A 20,629-nucleotide genomic window follows, 5' to 3' on the forward strand; every position below is an offset into this window, starting at 1 on the left:
ATCCTCTTGGGATTTCTTTTGGCTAGCGAAAACAGGTATTAATGTAGGTCTTTCATAAAAAAGAAGTGGCGTAAAAAGAACTTTTGAAAAGCGAGGGATACCTGTACCTATTCTCTTGTATTACATTTTTTTTTTTTTTACAAAAGCAACTTACATTTAAATTAAAAATTAAGAAGCAAAAGAAACAAAAAAATGTGAAAGAATTATATGAAGATATAAGAAACTAACATTGTGGTCTTGGAGAACTGAAGATGTTCTTTACAAAGACCAAAAAAATATTTTCTCAAAAAAGAGATTGATACATTTAACCATACCTACAAGACTTTAAACAGAGTGAAAAGGTGAAACACAGAAGTGTAAAATGTGGTTAAAATGTATTTTCAAAAAAGTGAAAGAGGCTTAAAGGCTCATTTAAAGAGGCTTTATTTTAAAAGTGAGAAGAGGGCTTCCCTGGTGGCGCAGTGGTTGAGAGTCTGCCTGCTGATGCAGGGGACGCGGGTTTGTGCCCGGGTCCGGGAAGATCCCGCATGCCACGGAGTGGCTGGGCCCGTGAGCCATGGCCGCTGAGCCTGTGCTCCGCAACGGGAGAGGCCACAACAGTGAGAGGCCGGCGTACTGCAAAAAAACAAAACAAAAACAAAACAAAATAAAAGTGAGACGAGCCAAAGAGACAGAAATGTGCTTAAAATGTAAATAATTGGCAATCGATCAGTTTCTGAAATTCATAAAGAAACTTTAACCAAAAGGTACAAAGAAGGAATCTATTATAATCACAGAAGGCTAGGACCCTTGACCAAGCAGTTCACCCAGAGCACCCAGGGATAGAACAATGACCATAAGAGAGACGCTTGGCCACAGATTTTCAGAAACCGGCAGATTGAAACACGGATGGAAACAGTCTTCTCAGCCCTCAGAGGAGCAAATATCACGGGCACAATCACCCTGTGGACAGTGTTGGGGAAACTGCCCTGCCCTCCATGGGGGCTGCACAAGCTCTCCGGGGCGGGGCGGGGCAGGGCGGGGTTGAGGGGGGAGGGGAGGAGAGGAATGACTCAGCAGTTTCATTTCCTGGTGGGCTGAGGCTCATGGGAGATATGCAGATGAGCCCAGAGCACCATGGGAAATGGCTCTTTATATACCCAGGTGGGCTGTGTCCCTTCCTTTCCCCCCAGGTGCCCACAGGAGTGAGGCGCCAGGCCAGCAGAGAGCCCCTCAGACTGAGGCGAGGGTCTGGGGCCTGTGGGCTGCTGGAGTGTGGGGCTTGGCGGCTGAAGAGTTCACGTGGTCCAGCGTGGCCTCAGGCCAGACGGGCTAGCTCAGGTAGGGGTGGTTCTGTCAGGCTCCTTCAGGTTCTGTCAGGTTCTGTCAGATTCTGTTAGATTTGGTCAGGCTCTGACTGGTTCTCACAGATTCTCTCAGGTTCTGTGAGGATCCCTCAGGTTCTGTCAGGTTTTGACAGCTCTCTCAGGTTCCGTAAGGTTCTGACAGGTTCCGTAAGGTTCTGACACGTTCCCTCAGGTTCCATCAGTTTCTGACAGGTTCAGTGAGGTTCCGTCAAGTTCTTGCAGGTACACTCAGGTTCTGTCAGATTCTCACAGGTTCAGTCAGGTTCTGACAGATTCTCTCAGGTTCTGACAGGTTCCCTCAGTTTCTGGCAGTTTCTCTCAGGTTCTGTCATGTTCTGACAGGTTTCTTCAGGTTCCCAGGTTCAGTCAGGTTCCAACAGCTTCTCTCAGATTCAGTCAGGTTCTGTCAAATTCAGTCAGATTTGGTCAGGTTCTGTCAGATTTGTTCAGGTTCTGACAGGTTCCCTCAGGTTCTGACAGCTTGCATCAGGTTCCGACAGTTTCCCTCAGGTTCAGTCAGGTTCCCTCAGGTTGTGACAGGTTGCCTCAGTTTCCTTCAGTTCCATCAGGCAAGGCGGACTGGGTTTGGGGATCCCTGAGGTGGGAGAGTAGGGAGTCGGATGGGGGAGAGGCTGTGTGGCCCACTGGCCCCAGATCAGCTAAACTGAGCAGAGGCAGAGCGAAAGGGCCAGGTCTGACCCCAAAGGTCCTTGTACCCAGCTCGTCCCTGCGTGACCTGCTCCCACCTGCCTGCTGGGGGGCCCTAACCTCACTGCTTTCCTTTGCAGTTCCCAGAGGACAGAACACTTGCATCAGCTGAAGATAATTCCAGAAGTTTGTCCCTCCCAACCTCTGCAGGTCCCTGTTGGATTAGGACCCAGTTCCTCCCCCGCCCCCCAATCCCCACACAGGAAACACCTTTGTCGTCCTCCTGATCCTCCCCGTTCTCCTCCTCGTTCTCACGCCCCTCCTCCCTGCCCCCCAGCACTTCACTGTGCCCCCCACCTGTGGGCCAGACCCCCTAAGATCCCAGCAGGTCCTGTAGGCGGCGTGGCCATGTGCCCCCCGGTCAGCCTGCGGTGTGAGGCGGAGGGCCTGTCCTACCTGTACACGTCCTGGATGTATGAGCTTCAACACGGCAGCCAGCTGAGGGTCTGCTTCGCTTGCTTCAAGGCTGCCTTTCTGGACCTTGGACAGGTGCTGGAGGTGGAAGACTGGGAAGATGAAGATTGGGGCCCTGAGCTGATGGAGCACATTGAGGCAGGGTCTGAGCAGGGGTCATCCCTGGGGATGGGCCCAAGCTGGGGGCTGGCCCAAGGGCACCCTGCACAGGGTGGGTCTGTGGACTGGGGCTGGGGCACCCTGGCGTTAGGCCTCGTGGAGTCAGACGAGGAGGACCTGGACCTGGACGAGCACTTTATGCCCACCGAGCTGGAGCCTCAGGATGCCACACCCCTGGGCCTGGGTGCTGAGGATGCTGACTGGACCCAAAGCCTTCCCTGGAGATTCGGGGGACTCCCTACCTGCTCACACTGGCCAAGCCCTTCTCCCTGGCAGGCGTTTTTCAGCGTGGACCTGCCCCCGGCGGGAGCCCATGGCGTTGGAGCTGGGCACCACCCGGGCTACGGGCCCTGTTGAGGCCAAGGCCTCGTTACTGGACCTGCAGGTCATCTTTATGGTGGGCTGCTATGACGCCATCTACCTCCGGAAGATGAAGCCAGGATGGGCCCTGAGGACCCCAGCCCAGTGTTGGAAACTGCTGCTGGAGCCTGATGAGGTGAGAGTGGTGGGACTCCAAGATGCACCCCAGAAGCAGGACCTGCACCGGTGGAGGCTAAGCATTCTGGAATCCTCTCCTCCAGGGCAGAGTGAAGAGCTGGTCCCTGCAGACTCAGCCCTGCTTCAAAGGGGACTCACCATCCTCTCCTATTCACCCTGGACCAAGAGGGAGGCAGAGGAGGGGCACTCGGCCTCTAGGCCACAGTCCTCCACCCAAGGATGGGATCCCAGCACCAGTGGGCCCAGAGGGCCTGGGGAGAGCCTGGCTGTCATGGGAGCCTCAGCCCTGGGGGAGCTGCCATGTTTCCAGACCCTCAGCCCAGGGCCCCTGAACTGAGGAACTGAGGCCCAAGTGGTCACCATTGTCCTGGCTTCCCCAGGACACCGGAAGCTGGGAGGGACTGACCCCTCCACAACAGCCAGGGTTGTTATTAGCAGTTAGCAATTAGCAAAGGTTGGAGACTTGGGCCTGGGGAAGAAGAATGGTGAGTGGCCCAGAGACTGAGAAATGGGACCCACCGCAGCCTAAGGGGGGAAGCAACACAAATGCCAATGTTGGGGAGGGAAGTTTTTACCTGTCAGCTGTCATGGAGTTAGGGACATGACACTGACAAGGATGTGCTGGTGTGAACAACTGCTATAGAGTGTGGCGTGGAGAGCAGGGTGCAGTGCCATGCCCCAGCCCTGCCCTGGACTCGTGGAGAGACGGTATGGGTGAGATACTTCCAGGCACACTCAGGCGTCTGGGGTGACAGGATCACCAGACGGCCTCTGGGGCTCCACAGGACCCTGTCAGCAGCACTGAACACTCTAGTCTGTAGCAGGAGAAGACCTGGTTTCAAACGTTGGCCGTTTAATGCGTTTGACAGTTTAGTTGCCGTTTGTTTGTTTAATTAAACAATGCAATAAAAGTTCTGTATCAAGCCCCTGTGCTGACTGTCCTCAACTAGTCCCTGCGGATTGGCCTCAGTGTCTCGGTGGAGTCACTGTTACATGTTTAAATCCCCTGGCAGCAGGGAACAGAGTGGGGAGCAGCACAGGCCAGATGAGGGTTCTGGTCAGTTTTTCGGCTCATGATGTTCACAGGTATTTATCAGGTTATAAAGAACAACACATACACACATGCCTAAAATAAGAAAGGGAATGCTTTGAACTACAATGAGAGTGTGTCACCAAATACAGATTTCAATGAATCTAAATCTGTGCCCTTGATATTAAAACAAAAACAACTCGAGGCAGAACCATGTGCAAAGATTGCTAATAACGTTCATGACACCAGGGGTAGGGGGCAGTGTGCGCCAGCCTACCCGTTCTCTGCAGACTCACTGGAGAAGGAAGCTCTGGAGGTCTTGTCACCAGGGTGCTGTGGGCCAGGAAAAAGCTCTTAATTGGCAGCTTCTCTTTCTTATAAACGACCAATCTGGAGGTTTCTACAATCCTCCGTTGCGGGTCTCAGCTGGCATAGCCTCCAATGATTCAAGGATGGGCTGTATCCCTTTCAGTGAAAGATGCAGATCTAAGGGTCCACTCTGGGGGTGTGGGGGTGAGGGGGTGCTGCTGTGTTAGGTATTAACAGTAGCAATGAGATCCTTTCATCGAACTTTGGGGGCAGTCTTTTTCTCTCGTATCTTTCAGAAGTAAGTCTCCAGGTCTTAAATCATGAAGACTTCCGATGCTAATTAGATAGAGAGAAGGCATTAATGCAGCAGCCATTCGAAACACTTCATTTCAACACGATCTCATAATTCTGTGGGCATTTATCGACTTGGCATCTGTATTTCAACGTGCACCTGGCTCTGCTTCCAAATAAACTCAGCAGGGTCTTGCCTTCGTTCCCTCCTCTCTCTGTCCCTCCAGGTTAAACAGTCCGTTTATTCATCACTCCAACAAACCCTTGTTTTGGGCAGACTCTTTTTTAATGACCCATCTGCTTTGCAGTATTATGGGATGCGGAGGTAAGGAGAAGGCAGCCCTGCAGCAGGATCCAAGCAAGAGCCCCAGTTCTTTGCCAAGAGGCTACAGCTGGTTCCTCAGCTCTTCTCTGAAAATGGGGGGGGGGAACATCAACTCACAAGGTTATGGTGAAGACGAAATAAGATCCAATGTATCCTTAAAAAATTAAACATATAATTACCATACGACCCAGTGATTCTATTCCTAGCTATATACCCAAATAATTTAAAAACAGACACACACATGCTCATAGCAGCATTATTCACAATAGCCAAAAGGTGGAAACAACCCAAAAGTCCATCAACTGACGAACGGGTAAACAAACTATGATCTAGCCATACAAAGGGGTATTATTCAACCATAAAAAGGAGTGAAGTTCTGATGCTGCAAGGTGGATAAATCTTAAAAACAGTGTGATAAGTAAATGAAGCCTGTCACAAAAGACCATATATTGTATGATTTCATTTATATGAAATGTCCGGAATAGGCAAATCCATAGAGACAGTAGCAGATGAGTGGTTGACAGAGACTGAGGGAAAGGGGGAGGGGGAAATAATTGCTTAATGGATGTAGGGTCTCCTTCTGAGGTAATGAAAATGTTCTGGAACTAGACAGAGGCAATAACTTGCACAATTTTATGAATGCACTACATGCCACTGAATAGTTGATTTTATGTTGTGTGAATTTCACCTCAATTTAAAAAAATCAAATGTAAAAGTTGTAGCACATTGGCCCAGAGTAGGGATAACTGTCCGTTCTCTTTCCAGAGGGCCTGTGAAGAACAGCCCCCAGTGTCCTCCCAGCCCCCACCCCCTGGCAATGCCGTTCCAATAAGAATTAATTCACTCTTTCCATTAAAACAGCTGCAGTGGCTTCCCTGGTGGCACAGTGGTTAAGAATCCACCTGCCAGGACTTCCCTGGTGGCGCAGTGGTTGAGAGTCCACCTGCCAATGCAGGGGACACAGGTTCGTGACCCAGTCTGGGAAGATCCCACATGCCGCGGAGCGGCTGGGCCCGTGAGCCATGGCAGCTGAGCCTGCGCATCTGGAGCCTGTGCTCCACAACGGGAGAGGCCACAACAGTGAGAGGCCCGCGTACCGAAAAAATAAAAAAAAAGATTAAGGAAGAAATATGATCCATAAAAGGAACAGGAAATTGTGAGTCAAAATAGCAGCACTAGTCACCATCACCAAAAGGGGAAAACAACCCAAGAGTCCATCACAGATGAAGGGATAAATAAATGTGGTGTGTAAACGACGGAATAGTATTCAGCCTTGAAAAGGAAGGAAGCTCTGACACTTGCTACAACATGGAGGAACCTCTTAGACATCATAGTAAGTGAAAGAAGCCAGACACTAAACAACAAAAACTGTATGATCCCACTCGCAGGAGGTGGGTTCCTACAGTAGTCAAGTAAAAAATGGAGACAGAAGGAGAATAGTGGTTGTTAGGGCCTGGGGGGGTGGGATGCAGAGTTGTTTCATGGGGACAATTTCTGTTTGGGTTGATAAAAGGTTTTGGAAGTAGTGACGAGTGCACATTATGAATGTCATTAATGCCACTGGGTCGTGGCCCCGCCTCGGTGTCTCAGAACCACCCCCCCCACCCCACTGTGTCCCCACCAGGTGCACGGGAGGGTCCAGGGCTTCACTGACAACCGCTCAGCGCCTGGGAAACTGAGGGGTGGGGTGCAGAGGGCGAAGGGAAGCAGAGACGCCCCGCACAAGGGCTGCAACCTGCCTGGACTCGGTTTCACCCCACGGCCGAGGAGTGACCTGCCCCCTTCCCTGCGCGCCCCCCCGCCCCCGCGCCGGCTGCCCTCCCCCCCCCGCGCCTCCCCAGGCGCCCCAGCGCATCCCCGCCCCCCCTTCCCGCGGCCCCCCCGGGTTATTAATGCCCAGGCCGGGCGCAGGGCCGCGGCGCATTCCCAGCTGGCGGCCGGGCAGGTGGCGGCGGCGACAGGGGTCTGGGCGCGGAGAGAGGCTCTCCCGGCGGGACAGGCGGGCGGGCTCCCTTCCACCACGCGCCGCTGGGAGCCCGCACGCCCCTCCGCGCTCCCGTCCGGGACGGAACCCTCGGGAAGGTTCCCGGAGACGCGTGACGGCCAGGAGGACGTCCCGAGCGCGACCCCGGGGCTCGGCGCACAGACCTGATGGCCCAGTGACTGAGGTGGGCTTGGGCGCTGAGAGGGTGCGGGGCGGGGGCCGGGACCTGGTGCGCGGGGCGCCCTCCCCGCCGGCCCGCACTGTGCCAGGTAGGATCGCAAGGCCACTGAGCCCTCCTCGCGCCTCAGGGAGGGTGTGCAGCGCTTCGGGTGGCGAGCGATGAGGTGCGCGCCGCGGTCTCGGCGAGGGCTTCGCGTCCCTCCCGGGGCGCCCTCGGCTCGGTTCGCTGCAGCCCCTGGGGGAGGGCTCCGGAACCCTGACCCCCGGGGGGCGGCGGCCGGGGAGGGAGCCTCCGGCCAGTAGGAAGGCCCCCAGCTGCCCCCGCCAGACTCGAGGCTGGACCGGGTCCCGCGGAGAGGGGGTCTGGGGCGGCATCTCTGCACCCAGGTTCCCTTCTGCACGGAGGGCTCAGACCACGTCGGGTGGACGCCCCGAGTTTATCTGTGTTAGTGTGAACGCTGGACCTGTAGAGGGGAAAAACCTGGAGCCAGTGTCCCTGGATGTGGGGAGATGGGGCGACAGAGGGGCCTCTCCTCTCAGTTCAAGTATTTCCAGTTTTAGGTCTTTTTTTCTTATGACGGCAATTTTCACACAGCAAGGGTCATAGGCGTGCAACTCCGTTACTTTTTACGCGTGTCTACACCTGTGTAACCACCACCACTTGAGGACACAGCACAAGTCCATCCCTCAGAGTGCTCTCCAGCGCCCCCTACCAGTTGACACCCCGGCAACAGCTATCATAGAGATTTTGCCTGCTCCAGAACTTCAGGTAAATGGAATCACAGTGTACTCTTTGTGTCTGTTTTTTTGTTTTGTTTTGTTTTTCTCAACATAGCATATTTGAGTTTCATCAAGTTGTTGACTGTAGGGTAATTCCATCTTCTTCATCATCTCAGAGCATTTCTATGGAGGGGTCACAGTTTCTTTATCCACACTACTATTCATGGACAGTTGGATGGTTTCCAGCTCCTGCCTGCTGTGAACATTCTCACTTTTGCTTTTTGTGGACATTTGCACTCATTTCTCTTGGACACAAACCTAAGAGTGGAACTGCTGGATGAGAGGACATGCATGTGTCCAACTTTACTTTTTTTTTTTTGATGGTGCCAGATTGTTTTCCACAGGGGCTGCACCATTCTATGGCCCCTCCAGCAGTTCAGGAGTCTGGTTCCTCCACATCCTCCCAGCACTTGGGATCTGCCTTTTTGATTCCAGCCATCCTGGTGGGGGTGCAGAGGTTTTTACCCTAATCTCCTGGATGACTAATGATGTTGAGCATCCTTTCATGTGCTTCTTGGCCATTTGGACATCCTCTTTTGAGAATTTCCTATTCAAATCTTGTCTTTTTTTTTTTTTCCAAATGAGTCATTAGTCTTTATTGATTTGTAGTTCTTTCATATATTTTGATTACTAGTTCTTTGTCTGATATATGTCTTCTTTTTTTTTTTTTGCGGTACGTGGGCATCTCACTGTTGTGGCCTTTCCTGTTGCGGAGCACAGGCTCCGGACAGGCAGGCTCAGCGGCCATGGCTCACGGGCCCAGCCGCTCCGCGGCATGTGGGATCTTCCCGGACCGGGGCACGAACCTGTGTCCCCTGCATCGGCAGGCGGACTCTCAACCACTGTACCACCAGGGAAGCCCTGATATGTCTTCTGATAATCTTTTCCTAGTCCATGGTTTACATTTTTTACTCTCTCAGTGAAGTTCTTAATTTTAATGAAATCCACTTGATAGGTCTTTTATTGCAAGTATTTCTTGCTCTTTTTTTTTTGAGAAATCTTTGCCTACCCAAGGTCATGCAGATATTCTCCTTTCTTCCAGAACTTGATTAATTAACTGATTTACTCTGTTACATACAGGTGCACAGTCCATCTTGAATTATTTTCACATGTGGTGGGAGGTAGGCATTAAGGCTCATTTTCCCCACGTAGATAAAGAGAGATTACAAGGGCTTTCCCCTCTTTACCAAACATATTTTCCTATTTGAACTTTAAAGTCAGCAGATACTACTTTTGCAATCCGAACAAAATTTTTTTTTTAAACATACAGGAGAAATAAATTGGGAGAAAGGACGCAGGGGCCAGCACGGTCACCCTGCCCTTCACAGATGAGGAAGTGAGGAGGCCTAGGGAGGACTCCTGGTTCCATCCACTGCTGACCCCACCCCTGCAGTCTGCCTGCTGCGCTCTGGTTTTCAGAAAAGTCCAGCCAGCCCAGAGGCCTTTGGACTTGCATTGAGGCCCAGGGTGGGGGTGCTGCTGGGGCACGCACGGGGAGCAGCTGGTCTAGGTGGTCCCCCTACATAGCTGGGGAAGCGAGGCAGAGTGTTAGAGTTTTGAATGAAGAGTCCCCAAGGGGGTGTTGCAGTTGGCGAACCCCATCCCTCTGCAGGCCTCCCTAGCCCAGTGGGAACTGTGTCCTCTCACGGCCTCCTGGGAGTGGGAGGGGGTGCCTGACCTGCATCTTTAATGGGCATCCTTTCCCGCAGGACGAGCTTGTCATCCACAGATGCCCCTTCTCTGCCTAAAGGAGCGGCAGGCCCCAGCCCCAAGCCCAGTGTGAGGCAGCAGAGACGGTGCTGAGTCCAGAGCCGTTGAGCAGGTTCCCTGTGCTGGCTACGACAGGCAGCACCATGCCCGAGCCACCTGGCGCCCCCAATGCCTCTCTCAACAGCTCGTGGGCCAGCCCAGCGGAGCCCAGCTCCCTGGAGGACCTGGTGGCCACGGGCACCATTGGGGTGGTGCTCTCGGCAATGGGCGTGGTTGGCATGGTGGGCAACTTGTACACCCTGGCTGTCATGTGCCGCTTCCTGCACACCTCGGCCTCCATGTACGTCTACGTCATCAACCTGGCGCTGGCGGACTTGCTCTACCTGCTCAGCATCCCCTTCATCGTGGCCACCTACGTCACCAAGGCGTGGCACTTCGGCGACGTGGGCTGCCGTGTCCTCTTCAGCCTGGACTTCCTGACCATGCACGCCAGCATCTTCACCCTGACCCTCATGAGCAGTGAGCGCTACACTGCCGTGGTGAGGCCACTGGACATGGTGCAGCGTTCCAAGGGCTACCGCAAGGTCCTGGCGCTGGGCACGTGGCTGCTGGCGCTGTTGCTGGCACTGCCCATGATGCTGGCCATCCGGCTGGTCCGCAGGGGCCACAAGAGCCTCTGCCTGCCGGCCTGGGGCCAGCGCGCCCACCGCACCTACCTGACACTGCTCTTCGGGACCAGCATCGTGGGGCCCGGCGTGGTCATCGGGCTGCTCTACGTCCGCCTGGCCCGGGCCTACTGGCAGTCGCAGCGGGCTTCCTTCACGCAGACGCGGCGGCTACCCAACCCCAGGGTGCTCTACCTCATCCTGGGAATCGTGCTGCTCTTCTGGGCCTGCTTCCTGCCCTTCTGGCTGTGGCAGCTCCTCACCCAGTACCGCGGGACCCCGCCGCTCACGCCCCGCTCCGCCCGCATCGTCAACTACCTGACCACCTGCCTCACCTACAGCAACAGCTGCGTAAACCCGTTCCTCTACACGCTGCTCACTAAGAACTACCGCGACTACCGCCAGCGCTCGCTCCAAGGCAGGGGCGCCCACCGGCCCGGGGGTACCCACAGCTTCCCGCAGGCCCGCACCGGCTGCCAGCGCAGCTCAGGCCACTCACTGTCCTCCAGCAGCCAGCAGGCCAGCGAGACCATCGCGCTGTCCCAGGCCGCCCCTAGGGGGCTCTGCACCTGAGCGTCCCCAGCCTCCACGTGGGTGCTGGAGTGGGGGTGGGGAGTGGCCCCCAGAGCCCAGGTCACTCCTGGACTCCCCCACTGCCTGCCTCCCTTCCTCAGTCCTCTTCCAGAAAGTTCCCTGCTCTCCCTCCCCCATCACTCACTTCAGCTCCATCAGCCCAGCCACCTTCCCGTAATGCCCCCCTGCCCCATCCATCTGTGAGGGTCTGTAGGAGGCTCAGGCCCAGGACCAGCTTCTGAAGACGGTGGTGAGTGGAGTCTTCACTGCCCCCAGCAGACGTGAGCGCCTACATGACGCGTGGCAGGGCACACACTAGCAGGCGACAGCATGTAGGCACACAGGCTGCCTGCATGGGACCCTCCTCCTGGCTGGTGCATGGCCCTCTCCCCATCCCTCCCGGCTCCCATGTGGCTCCATCCCTCACAGCTTCAGCACCTGGAACAATAAACTCTGAGCTCTTCGAGCCTTGTCCTGCCACAGCAGTGTGGGTGGGATGTCAACGGAGGCAGGACCCCTAGAACGTCCCCCCGGCACTTGGATGAGCCTGTCCACCTGGCTGGGGAGGAGACACGTCCAGCCATTCAGCCTTCCTGACACGGTGGGCGGGCGCCATCAGGCCTGAGCCGGGCCCTGGATGTGGGGCCTGAGACCCTGGGGCGGGGCAGGGAGCCACCAGCCTCAAGCTGCTCAGGGAGGAGGGGCAGCTGGGGCATCACTCCAGGGCAGGAACTCGGCACCTAAACTGAAACCATGAGCCAGAATTCCTCTCCCTTCAGCAGCTCACCTGCCTCTCCCTCCCCAGACCTGGGGGGGGTGGGGGTCAGGTGGGGGGTGGATCATACAACACACGTAGGGGTTTATCTCATGCCTCTTGTGTGCAGCATCCGAGCTGGGCCTCCTGTGGACGTCAAGGCCACTGGACCCCGCCTGCAGAGAGCCCGCCCACAGGGAGAGATGTTGGACCTCTCCCCACCCCTACCCAACCATCCAGCGGCCTGTACACTCCACACTGTGGCCCCAGCTCACATCCCACAGCTGGGCCTCGCCTTGGCTACACATCAGACTCACCACCGGCCAGGCCCTCCTGGACCCCTTTCAAGACCCTGACAGGATCCTAATGTGTGGGCAGGTGGAGATCTACACCCCCCTCCCCACTGGCCCCTAAGTATGGGGTCCGAGGCCACCAGTGCAACTTGGGACCCCAAATGTTTTTGGAAGTAAACAGCCCAAAGTTCGTACCTTGACCAAGACCCTGGGTCTCTGCTTCCCAAATCCTGATTCCAGGATGTGTTGAGAAGCCCCCAAACTTAGAAAACTGAGACCCCCAGAAATGGCCCTGCGGCCCCCATTCCTCTGTATGTGTGAAGGTGCTCTGTGTGCTGTTTCTCGGAGTGATGCTGAAAAAGTTACATTTTTGGCTCCAAACTTAAGACCTGAGTACCCTGGTTAATGCTCCCAGGCGGGCTGGGCGAGCCTCCACCGCCAGGCCTGGGACAGCGGCCGGGGCTGTCCTCCCATCTTCCGCTTGGAAGTGCCCAGCCTCTGGGGAGCCTCATGATGACACCCTGAGTGTTTCAGAGGGTTTCAAAATGTTAGGCAGGCTCTCACGCCTGTGTACCCACACGCACAGCCACAAGGAGACTCCTGCTGGCCTACTGTGGCTTGGCCGACCTCCCTGGGTCCACCACCCACAGCCTCTCCCTCTCCCCTCATCCCGGGCCCCCGGGACCAACCAGTCAGGGACAGGTGATTTATGGAGGCCTAGTCTGGCTCAAGACCCGCAGTTACCAGCCCATCAGGAATGGTGCCCAGCCCTTGGCAAGCTGGACAGCAGAGGGTCCTGGGGTGAGGGGCCAACCGGGCCATGTCTAGAACCGGCTCTAGCAGGTGAGGGCTCCTGTTCAAATGCTACAGCTTTACTGGGGACAGTGTCACACCATCACACTCACCCGCTTAAAGTGCAAGTAATGATTTTCAGTGAAAAGACAGAGTTGTGCAACCATCCTCACAATCCAGTCTCAAGACGTCTGTCAGGCTGGGAGCTCCAGAGAAACTGACCAGTGAGGACAGACATAAATAATGGAAGCTTCTATGAAGGAACTGGTTCAGCGATTAAGGGGCTGGCACGTCTGAGGTCCATCGATGGGATGGTGGGCTGGAAACTCAGGCAGGAGAAGATGCTGCAGCCTTGGGGTAGAATTCTTTTTTTCCCGGAAACCTCCAGTTTTGCTGGAAGGCCTCCCACCGCGTGGAGGAGCCTCACCCACCACATTCCGGGAACAGACGCCCGGCTGCACAGCTTGGGCAGAGCTGAATATGCCCCGTTGGATGAACACGTGTCGGTTTTGGGCATGTGAGCTGCTGCCACATTTTCTCCAAATGAACAGGGCCGCCGTGGACGCCCGTGTGCACGTCTGTGTGGAGGCGTTGCTGCTCTGGAACCTCTGGACTGTTCCCGGAGGGCTGTGCATCTGCCGCTCCTTCCAGCTGCCCTGCGTGAGGGCTCCTGTCCTCATGTCCTCCTGGCCTCTCCGTCCTGCCCACGCTGCCCTCCCTCGGGGCAGGCACTGTTTTATGGCGAAAGAGCAGCTGTTCTGGGTAAACTCGGATTAAGAACGGGCAGCTCCGATGGTGACCGTCTCTCAGAGTCACGCGCCTGTGGGGCCAGGGCCATAGGCCTTGCTCAGATGGGCAGGGGCGGGGAGGGCAGTGCTGCCTGCAGGCTGTGGGGGGCAGGGGCACCCCCCTTCCCATCCTCATCACCTTGGCCTCCAACGGGAGTGAGTGCAGGCTTCCTCACCTCCAGTTCTGTCCCAGCCACCTGGGGCTTCCCCACCTGGCAACATGTACTGAGGGAGGGGCAGCCGGCAGGGCCCCTCGAGAGAAAGGGACATCCTCACAGCCATGTTCACTCTGGATCGTCTTGCTTCTATAGGTCATCGGAACCCTTTCGGCCAGCTTCCCCTGTCCCCAGAAAGGCACTGACCAGGTCACCACCACCCCCTGTGACCTGGGGAAGGCACCGACCAGGTCTCCCGTACCCTGTCTCCAGGAAGGCACTGACCAGGCGTGTCCACAGGTCTGGCTGCTCTCACATCCTGCTGGGAGGCTGGGGCTGCTCCGCATGCTGACTCTTTTCCACCCCCGGGCGCTGGGGCCCTTTGACCTTAACTCCGACACTCCCCAACCACAGTTGGAGCCTGAGATGCTCTTGGGCCTGTGGTGAGGGGCCTGGTCCTGCAGGGCCCCCCCGGGGTGGGCACAGGTGCTGTCGGCACCAGTGTGGGCTGCTCCGCTGCCTGCATCCCGTCCCTTCCCTGCCTGCCCCAGAATCTCAGGCCCCTACAGGTGCCAGTGTGGGCGTGGGCCTCTGCCTGGGCGTCCTTCTCCCATTGTCAGGGCCCCCAGTCCCCCAACAGCCTGCACTGGACGCCCTGGATGATAGCATCTTCTCATCCTGAGCAGGGGACCACCAGAGCTGTGCACAGAGCTACTTTACACATAACAGGGAGGGAGGGGGACACAGGCCACCACTCGAGAAAATCGTGACAGTGTCCCTGTCCACTCTGCAAGCATCAGCTCCAGACCGAGCTCCTGAAACCTGGAGGCCTCACCTGGGGCTACCGCCTTCCTGGCCTGAGGAGCCAGTCGGGGGAGTGGAGAAGGGAGGAGGAAGGAGAAAAGGGGAGGGATGGGGGGGAGAAAGGAGGGGGAGGGGTGGGAAATGACGGGAGGACCAGGAAGAGCAGCCGGCACTCCTGCTATGGCCCTGGATGCCAGGAGCTGAGTGCGCCTTCTGTCTGAGTCCAGCCCTGGCCTCCAAGGCAGTGGTGGCCAGTAGTGGGGACGGGAGGGCTGTTGGCTGTCTGACGGATGAGCACTCGGGCTGAGGGTCACTCAGGGTGATGGACGAGGTCTCGACATTTCAATGCCATCCACCCAACGCCCAGACTTGCAGGTGAAGAGGCAAAATGCCAAGGCCAGGCTCAGCCCACGGTGCTCCTTACGGCTTTCTTTTGAGGCACTGTTGCCCTCACTTCAGTCCTGACCACTCCCCCAGGGCCACCCCCACACTGCACTGGGGGAACGAATTTCTTTTCATAGACGGCCACTGGGATCCCTTTGTGAGATACTGTGCTCAGATGGAAGGTTTTTGTGAATTTGGACTTGGTTCCGGGGTGGGGGGTCTCCCTTGAAGCTGGGTTAATGGAGTGTGGGCTGGGCAGGGAGGCCTTTGCTGGGGGTGGTGCATGGAGCTCCTCTGGAAGACCTTGGGCACAGAGCCATGGGGACTGGGTGCCCAGCTGCATCGGGAGGGAGCATGTCCCCGGCCCCAACCCCACCCCCTGCACCCTCTTCCCTGAGTTTCTCCAGCCTACTCCCTTTGGTTCCTATAGCAAAAACAAGGAGTGGGGACAGGGGTCATGCAGGCTGTGGGGCCTGTGACCAGGACAGTGGCGGCCAGCACCCAGTGGGGAATGAGTGAATGAATGGACAAACTGTCCCTCCACCAGGGACCCGCTGACCCCTCTTATTCTGTCTACCGTCTTCCTGGAGGTGGTGGGGGGGTTGGTGGAAGGTGGGGAAGGAGCCAGAGGCGGGTGAGTTCACAGCCGAGTTCACAGCCAAGCTCACAGAAGGCGCAGGGATCCAGGAGCCTAGTGGCGGAGGATCGGATGATGGATGATGGACTTACCAGGTGCAGCGCATTCCTGCTTCGCAGGCCACTCAGTTTCCAAGAGGCTCAGGCTTGGCCGGGATTTGGCTGCTGACCTGTGGGTTTTTACAGGCCCAGGAGAGTGGCCTGGCCCAGTCCAGAGACCTGTGCCTTGAGCCCCTCCCTGCCACCTTCTGTGGGTCCCCAGGGGTGGAGGCAGGGAGAGCCCAGTTCCACAAGGAGATGCACCAGCGCACAGAGTGCGTGTCACCAGGCTGCATGCCCAGGGCTGCTGCACTTTGTGTAAATTACTCATCAACAAAGATACACACACAGTCCAAAGTTTCCTCTACTCCTAGTTTTTCCAGGAAGTCATTCTTTGGGAATTGAGTTGCACCTACAACCAGTAGACACATCACTTTTACCTGCCTAGGGAGCTCTCTGCTCTTGTAGACTGTCCTCACCAAATGGAGCTCTGGGGGGCAGTGCCGGGGGCCATGGGTGACACAGTGACAGTGGCCCTGCCTGGTAGGGTGGCCTAGTTCAGGGGTGCAGAGACCTGAACTCTTACCTGGTTCCACACCTGAACACGCCCAGCTGACTGGTCTTCCTGATCCAGGTCACCTGGAGGGCCAGCCTTCTTGCTCTGGAGAAAGCCCTCAGCTCATCGGCACCTTCACTCACACACCCAGCATGCAAGAGAAAGGAGGGGGCTCAGTCAGCAGAAGGTGGGAGCCCCCCATCCCAGGCAGGGGGTGGGGATGACCAGAATCCAGCCTGGGTCCCATACATCTGCAAACCACCAAACCGGGAATCTGAGAGCCACAGGGCCCACTTGCAAGAGCAGGGTTTTTTCCATTGGAATTCCAGACAGATGACGCTCTGAGCAGGAAGCCCGAGAGGCTGCCAATGGCCAGCAGCCAGGCGCTCCAGACTCCTGCCTTTTCCAGGCCGGCCGAGGGCCCAGCCCCACACAGGGGGTGGGGGCCAGTTCTCCTGGGACCCCGTGAGGGCCCAGAGGAGAGCCCCATCCCCTGAGCTGCCCAGAGCGGGCCCCCAGGCTGGATGGCTCTGTCCTGCCACCTTTCCCCTCCTGGAGCTGTGGAGACCAAGGCCTGCAGGCCTGAGTGGTGAGCAGGGTCAGAGCCAGGAGGCAGCTAGGGCGGTAGGCGGCCTGGGGACTCCGGTCCAGTGTTCCAGCCCCTCTCTGCCCTTCTTCCATGTGCAAATTCCCTGGCCCTCAGGTGGCCCCCTTGGCGAGCTCACCACTGGGTCATCTTTTATACAAAATTCTCTTATTCCTGTTTCACAGCTGAGGAACCAGGCCACATGGGACCCGGGACCCGCAGGAGCTGGGAGCATCCACCTGCCTTTGCCCTTTGTGGCTCGAGGTATCCCGCAGTGTGATTGAAAGCCCAGAGCCTGGTCTCACCCCAAAACTATGTGTCAGTGTGAAATACCGAGGCTGCCCGGGTTCAGAGTTGGCTGCCCTGCACCAAGATTACTCCCCAGGGCCGGGGCGAGTCAGGGCTGGGACTGGGTTCTGATGGGGCGGGGGGGGCCTCCATTTCTGCCCTCAGCCTCCCAGTGCCCCCCACCCCTCTCCTCGTCCTGCCCCCTCCCCACAGCCCATGGTGGCTGGGCAGAGCTGGGATGGACCCTGTGTGCCCCACAATGCGCCAGGCTGGGCAGCAGGCAGCTGGAAGCCAGGAGCCTCCTCCACCAGAGATGTGGCCGGGAGGTGGTCCTGGTGCACGAGTGATTACAGGGATGGGGGAGGTGTGCAGGATCAACGTGAGCCCACGTGCCCACCTGTGATGGGTGCAGGAAGGCTGCCTGAGCTGGCAGCGAGGTTGGGGTGCTAGCTGGGGTCTCGGGGGCAGGTCCTGACCTGGCTGAGGGGTCTGGATTCCCCCTCTGAGGGGTGTGTGCCTGACGCCATGCCCCAGGAGGCAAGACCCACACACCCTGGATGTGAGGCCTCAGCGAGGGCTCCAAGGGGCCAGCGGGGCGTGGAGGGCAGGGGTCCCCAGGGAACAGCAACTCCACCCCCGCCCTGCATTGGCCTCATAGAGACACGGGCACAGGAGAGCACCCACTGCGTGGCCCCCACCTCACTGCCACGTCCACCTCACCCCACAAGCCCTGCTAAGCCCCTTGCAGCCCCTACAGGTAAGGGCAGGGGGAGGGGGAGATTTGGCTACATGGGGTGGGCAGGGAGAGCTTGTGGGGGGCTGGGGACTCTGGGAGGGGGCAGCAGGTGTAAGCACGTGGCCCACTTTTTCCTGGGGAGGACGTCTTGGTCCAGGACCCACCCTGGGTGTGCAGAGAACCTGGACGGTGCCCACCCACCTCCCCCCTTCTCTCCCCTCCCTCCTCCTCTCACTGGAATTTTCCAGGAATGGGGCCTTTCCTAAGAGGCCCTCCCCAGCTGTCTGTTCTTTAGCAAGGGGCATGGGAGGAGACAGGTGAATGCCCCCAGGCCTGGGAAACCCAGGGACGACTGGTGGGGACAGGGGGCTCAAGCTGGGCACCTGGCCAGGTGTGTGCTGCAGCAAGATTCCAAGCCCCCACCTTGTGTGTTCACTGGGATGGGGGGTGGTAGCCATGACCCACATGCTGCAGGGTGGGAGAGGTGCCCTGCATCGGGGCAGGCAAGGCCCAGCCCTTCCAGAGCCCCCACTGGCCTTCTCGGGAATGGGGGCTCACCTGCACCCCCAGCTCCATTGGGATCTGCTTGGCCTCAAGGGTGCTGAGATGGAAGGAACATAGAGGTGATGCCAAGAATCCTGGCTCTCTGGGCACCGATGCTGAAAAGAAATACGGAGACAGAGTTTTGGAGGAACGGGAAAGATAGCTTTTCTTATTCTTTGCCTGGCAAAGGGGGAACACAGCAGGCCAGCGCCTTGAGAACTGTGCCCCCCTTTTCCTGGGAAGGGAGAGAGTTTTATATTCCAGGGCTCATGGTCTATGGGTAGGTGATAAGTCTCAAAGCAATGAAGGTCTTGTATTTTTTTTTTTCTTCTGCAAATTTTCAGCCAAAAGCTGGCGTCAGGCAGCTCAGAGACCCAGTCTGGTGTCCCCGAAGTTGTCGCTGTGACCTTCCTTTTGAGATGCAGAATCCTACAAGGAAGTGTAGGGGGAGAAGGATGCCAGGTGCAGAGTATAATTCCTATGGAATCAGAAAGGAATTAGCTTTGTGAAGGACAAGTCTAGCTACAAGTGTTAGTAGTAACAGCTAAAGAATAACTGAGATTGCTTAACTCTTTCAGGCCTGTTTGGCTGGTACGTGCCCAAGGCCGTTTACTCATTTCTATTTTTTTATTTTTTTTATTTTTTGCTGCAACAAAGGTGGGACCTCAGATCTGCAGGGGACAGAGCACAGCCATCAGTGCTCGTCCAGAGCCTCCCCTGCCACTCTGCAGGGCATGGTGTGCTGGCCAGCAGGGGAGGTTCAGGCCCCCGAGGGTGAACAGGGGTACAGAGGGGCTACTAGGGGCCGAGTTAGTAGACAGGAGCCTGCAGGGCCCATTCCTGGGGCGGAATGGGGGCCTTAAACTCAAGATCAAGATAAGAAACTGGTATTAATGTGTCAGTGCATCCAAGGAGACCCCGAGATGGGTTAGATGTGGACTTAGGATGTTTCCCTCTTCCCTGGGGCCACCGGGAGCCTCAGGCCTGAAGTTTGATTGACATCTGGGTCACTGGTGTTCTCCCGTTCTTGGCCTCAATCTGCTTTGTCATTTCGTCTGTCTTACTGCTTTGTACTTTGTCAACACTTCTCAGATTGTACACACGCTGGGGGATAAACTCTTGCTGCTCCCACCTGCCCCCACCTGCCTCCCCCCGACACACCCCGGCCCCTGCCTTCCAGGCTAAGCACTGCCAGGCCCCTGAGTTTGGTGTGACGGGCTTGGTTTCTGTAATACGCTGCATCATTCAGGACTCACATTGCTGGGGTCTTGGGGCCTTGGCCCCCAGTCTCAGGGATAAGCAGAAGTGTCCCCAAACTCTTCCTCCCTGTGAAAACCTCTAGAAGGTGTGAGAGGCTCTGAGACGCTGTGACTTCAGAAGGCAAATGAGCCAGTACCCGGCGGCCGGGGCAGAGATGCCGCCAATTAGGGGGCTGGTGGCTGGGACCACTTCCCTGGACTGCATGAGAAATACCTGCGCCCGAGGCCCCACAGCACAAGCCCAAGAGATGCCCGGGAGTCAGTGCTGCCTGGGGGCTGAGGGCTGGTGGGGACCGGGGCAGCTCGGTCCCCAGTTCTCTTGTGAAGACCATGTTGGAGGAGAGAACACGGACGCGAAGTGGCTCCAGGATTAGAAGATCAGGACTGAGAAGCAGCATGGATCCCATTCGAGGTGGCTCCAGTTGTAACTCGGAGGGGAACAAACAGGCTGGTGTTCTGCTCTGGGGCCAGCCCTGAGACAGGCTGGGCAGCTGCGGAGATTTCTATAAACAGCAACCTCCATGCCGTCCCGCCAGCGGCATCTCTGTGGCCCCTGCGACAACCACCCGAAGCCACGGCGCCCTGCTCTGCGGCCCCTGCCCACCAGCCCCGCCCTAATCACGGGGATGCCACAGCCACATCCTTCCCGCCTGCCCACGCTCACGCCCGGTCCCGCTGTCTGTCGCTGCCGAGCACCTTCCGAGCCTCCCGGAACCCCAAGGCAAGACGAGAGGTCAGCCACACCTGCCCACCCGGTGAGAAAGCAGAGGCCCTGCACAGCGGAGGTGCCCAGCCTCAAGGTGGGCACAGGGACCCCACCCTCCCTGCACTGGCCGAGCCCAACTCCCACACAAATGGTGGGGCCACACCTGCCCTGCATGCCCTCCCTGGACGCCCTCCCTGGCACGTTGTGATCTTCTGCCATTTCCTCCTGCGCGGGGCAGGTGAGGTAACTCGCAGCTGGCTCGGACCCCGTCCCACTGGGTCAGCTCCTGACCTGATGTTTCAGCTTCCGCTCTCACGGAGGCTCAGCCGTGCTCAGAC

General features: G+C 57.2%; 2 protein-coding genes across 2 annotated transcripts; both read left to right on the top strand.

The window, feature by feature from the left end:
- Window positions 1-2,402: 2,402 nt before the first annotated feature.
- On the top strand, window positions 2,403-2,984 carry TEX19 (testis expressed 19). Its single transcript, XM_059997932.1, has one exon. It carries the CDS (start codon window positions 2,403-2,405, stop codon window positions 2,982-2,984), a length of 582 nt encoding a protein of 193 aa, XP_059853915.1.
- A 6,845-nt stretch (window positions 2,985-9,829) lies between these two features.
- On the top strand, window positions 9,830-10,972 carry UTS2R (urotensin 2 receptor). The gene has a single exon (XM_059998400.1). The coding sequence runs from the start codon at window positions 9,878-9,880 to the stop codon at window positions 10,970-10,972; it is 1,095 nt and encodes a 364-aa protein (XP_059854383.1). The 5' UTR covers window positions 9,830-9,877.
- The last annotated feature ends 9,657 nt before the right edge of the window (window positions 10,973-20,629 follow it).

Source organism: Delphinus delphis, chromosome 19 (assembly GCF_949987515.2).
Source record: "Delphinus delphis chromosome 19, mDelDel1.2, whole genome shotgun sequence".
Taxonomy (NCBI): Eukaryota; Metazoa; Chordata; class Mammalia; order Artiodactyla; family Delphinidae; genus Delphinus; species Delphinus delphis.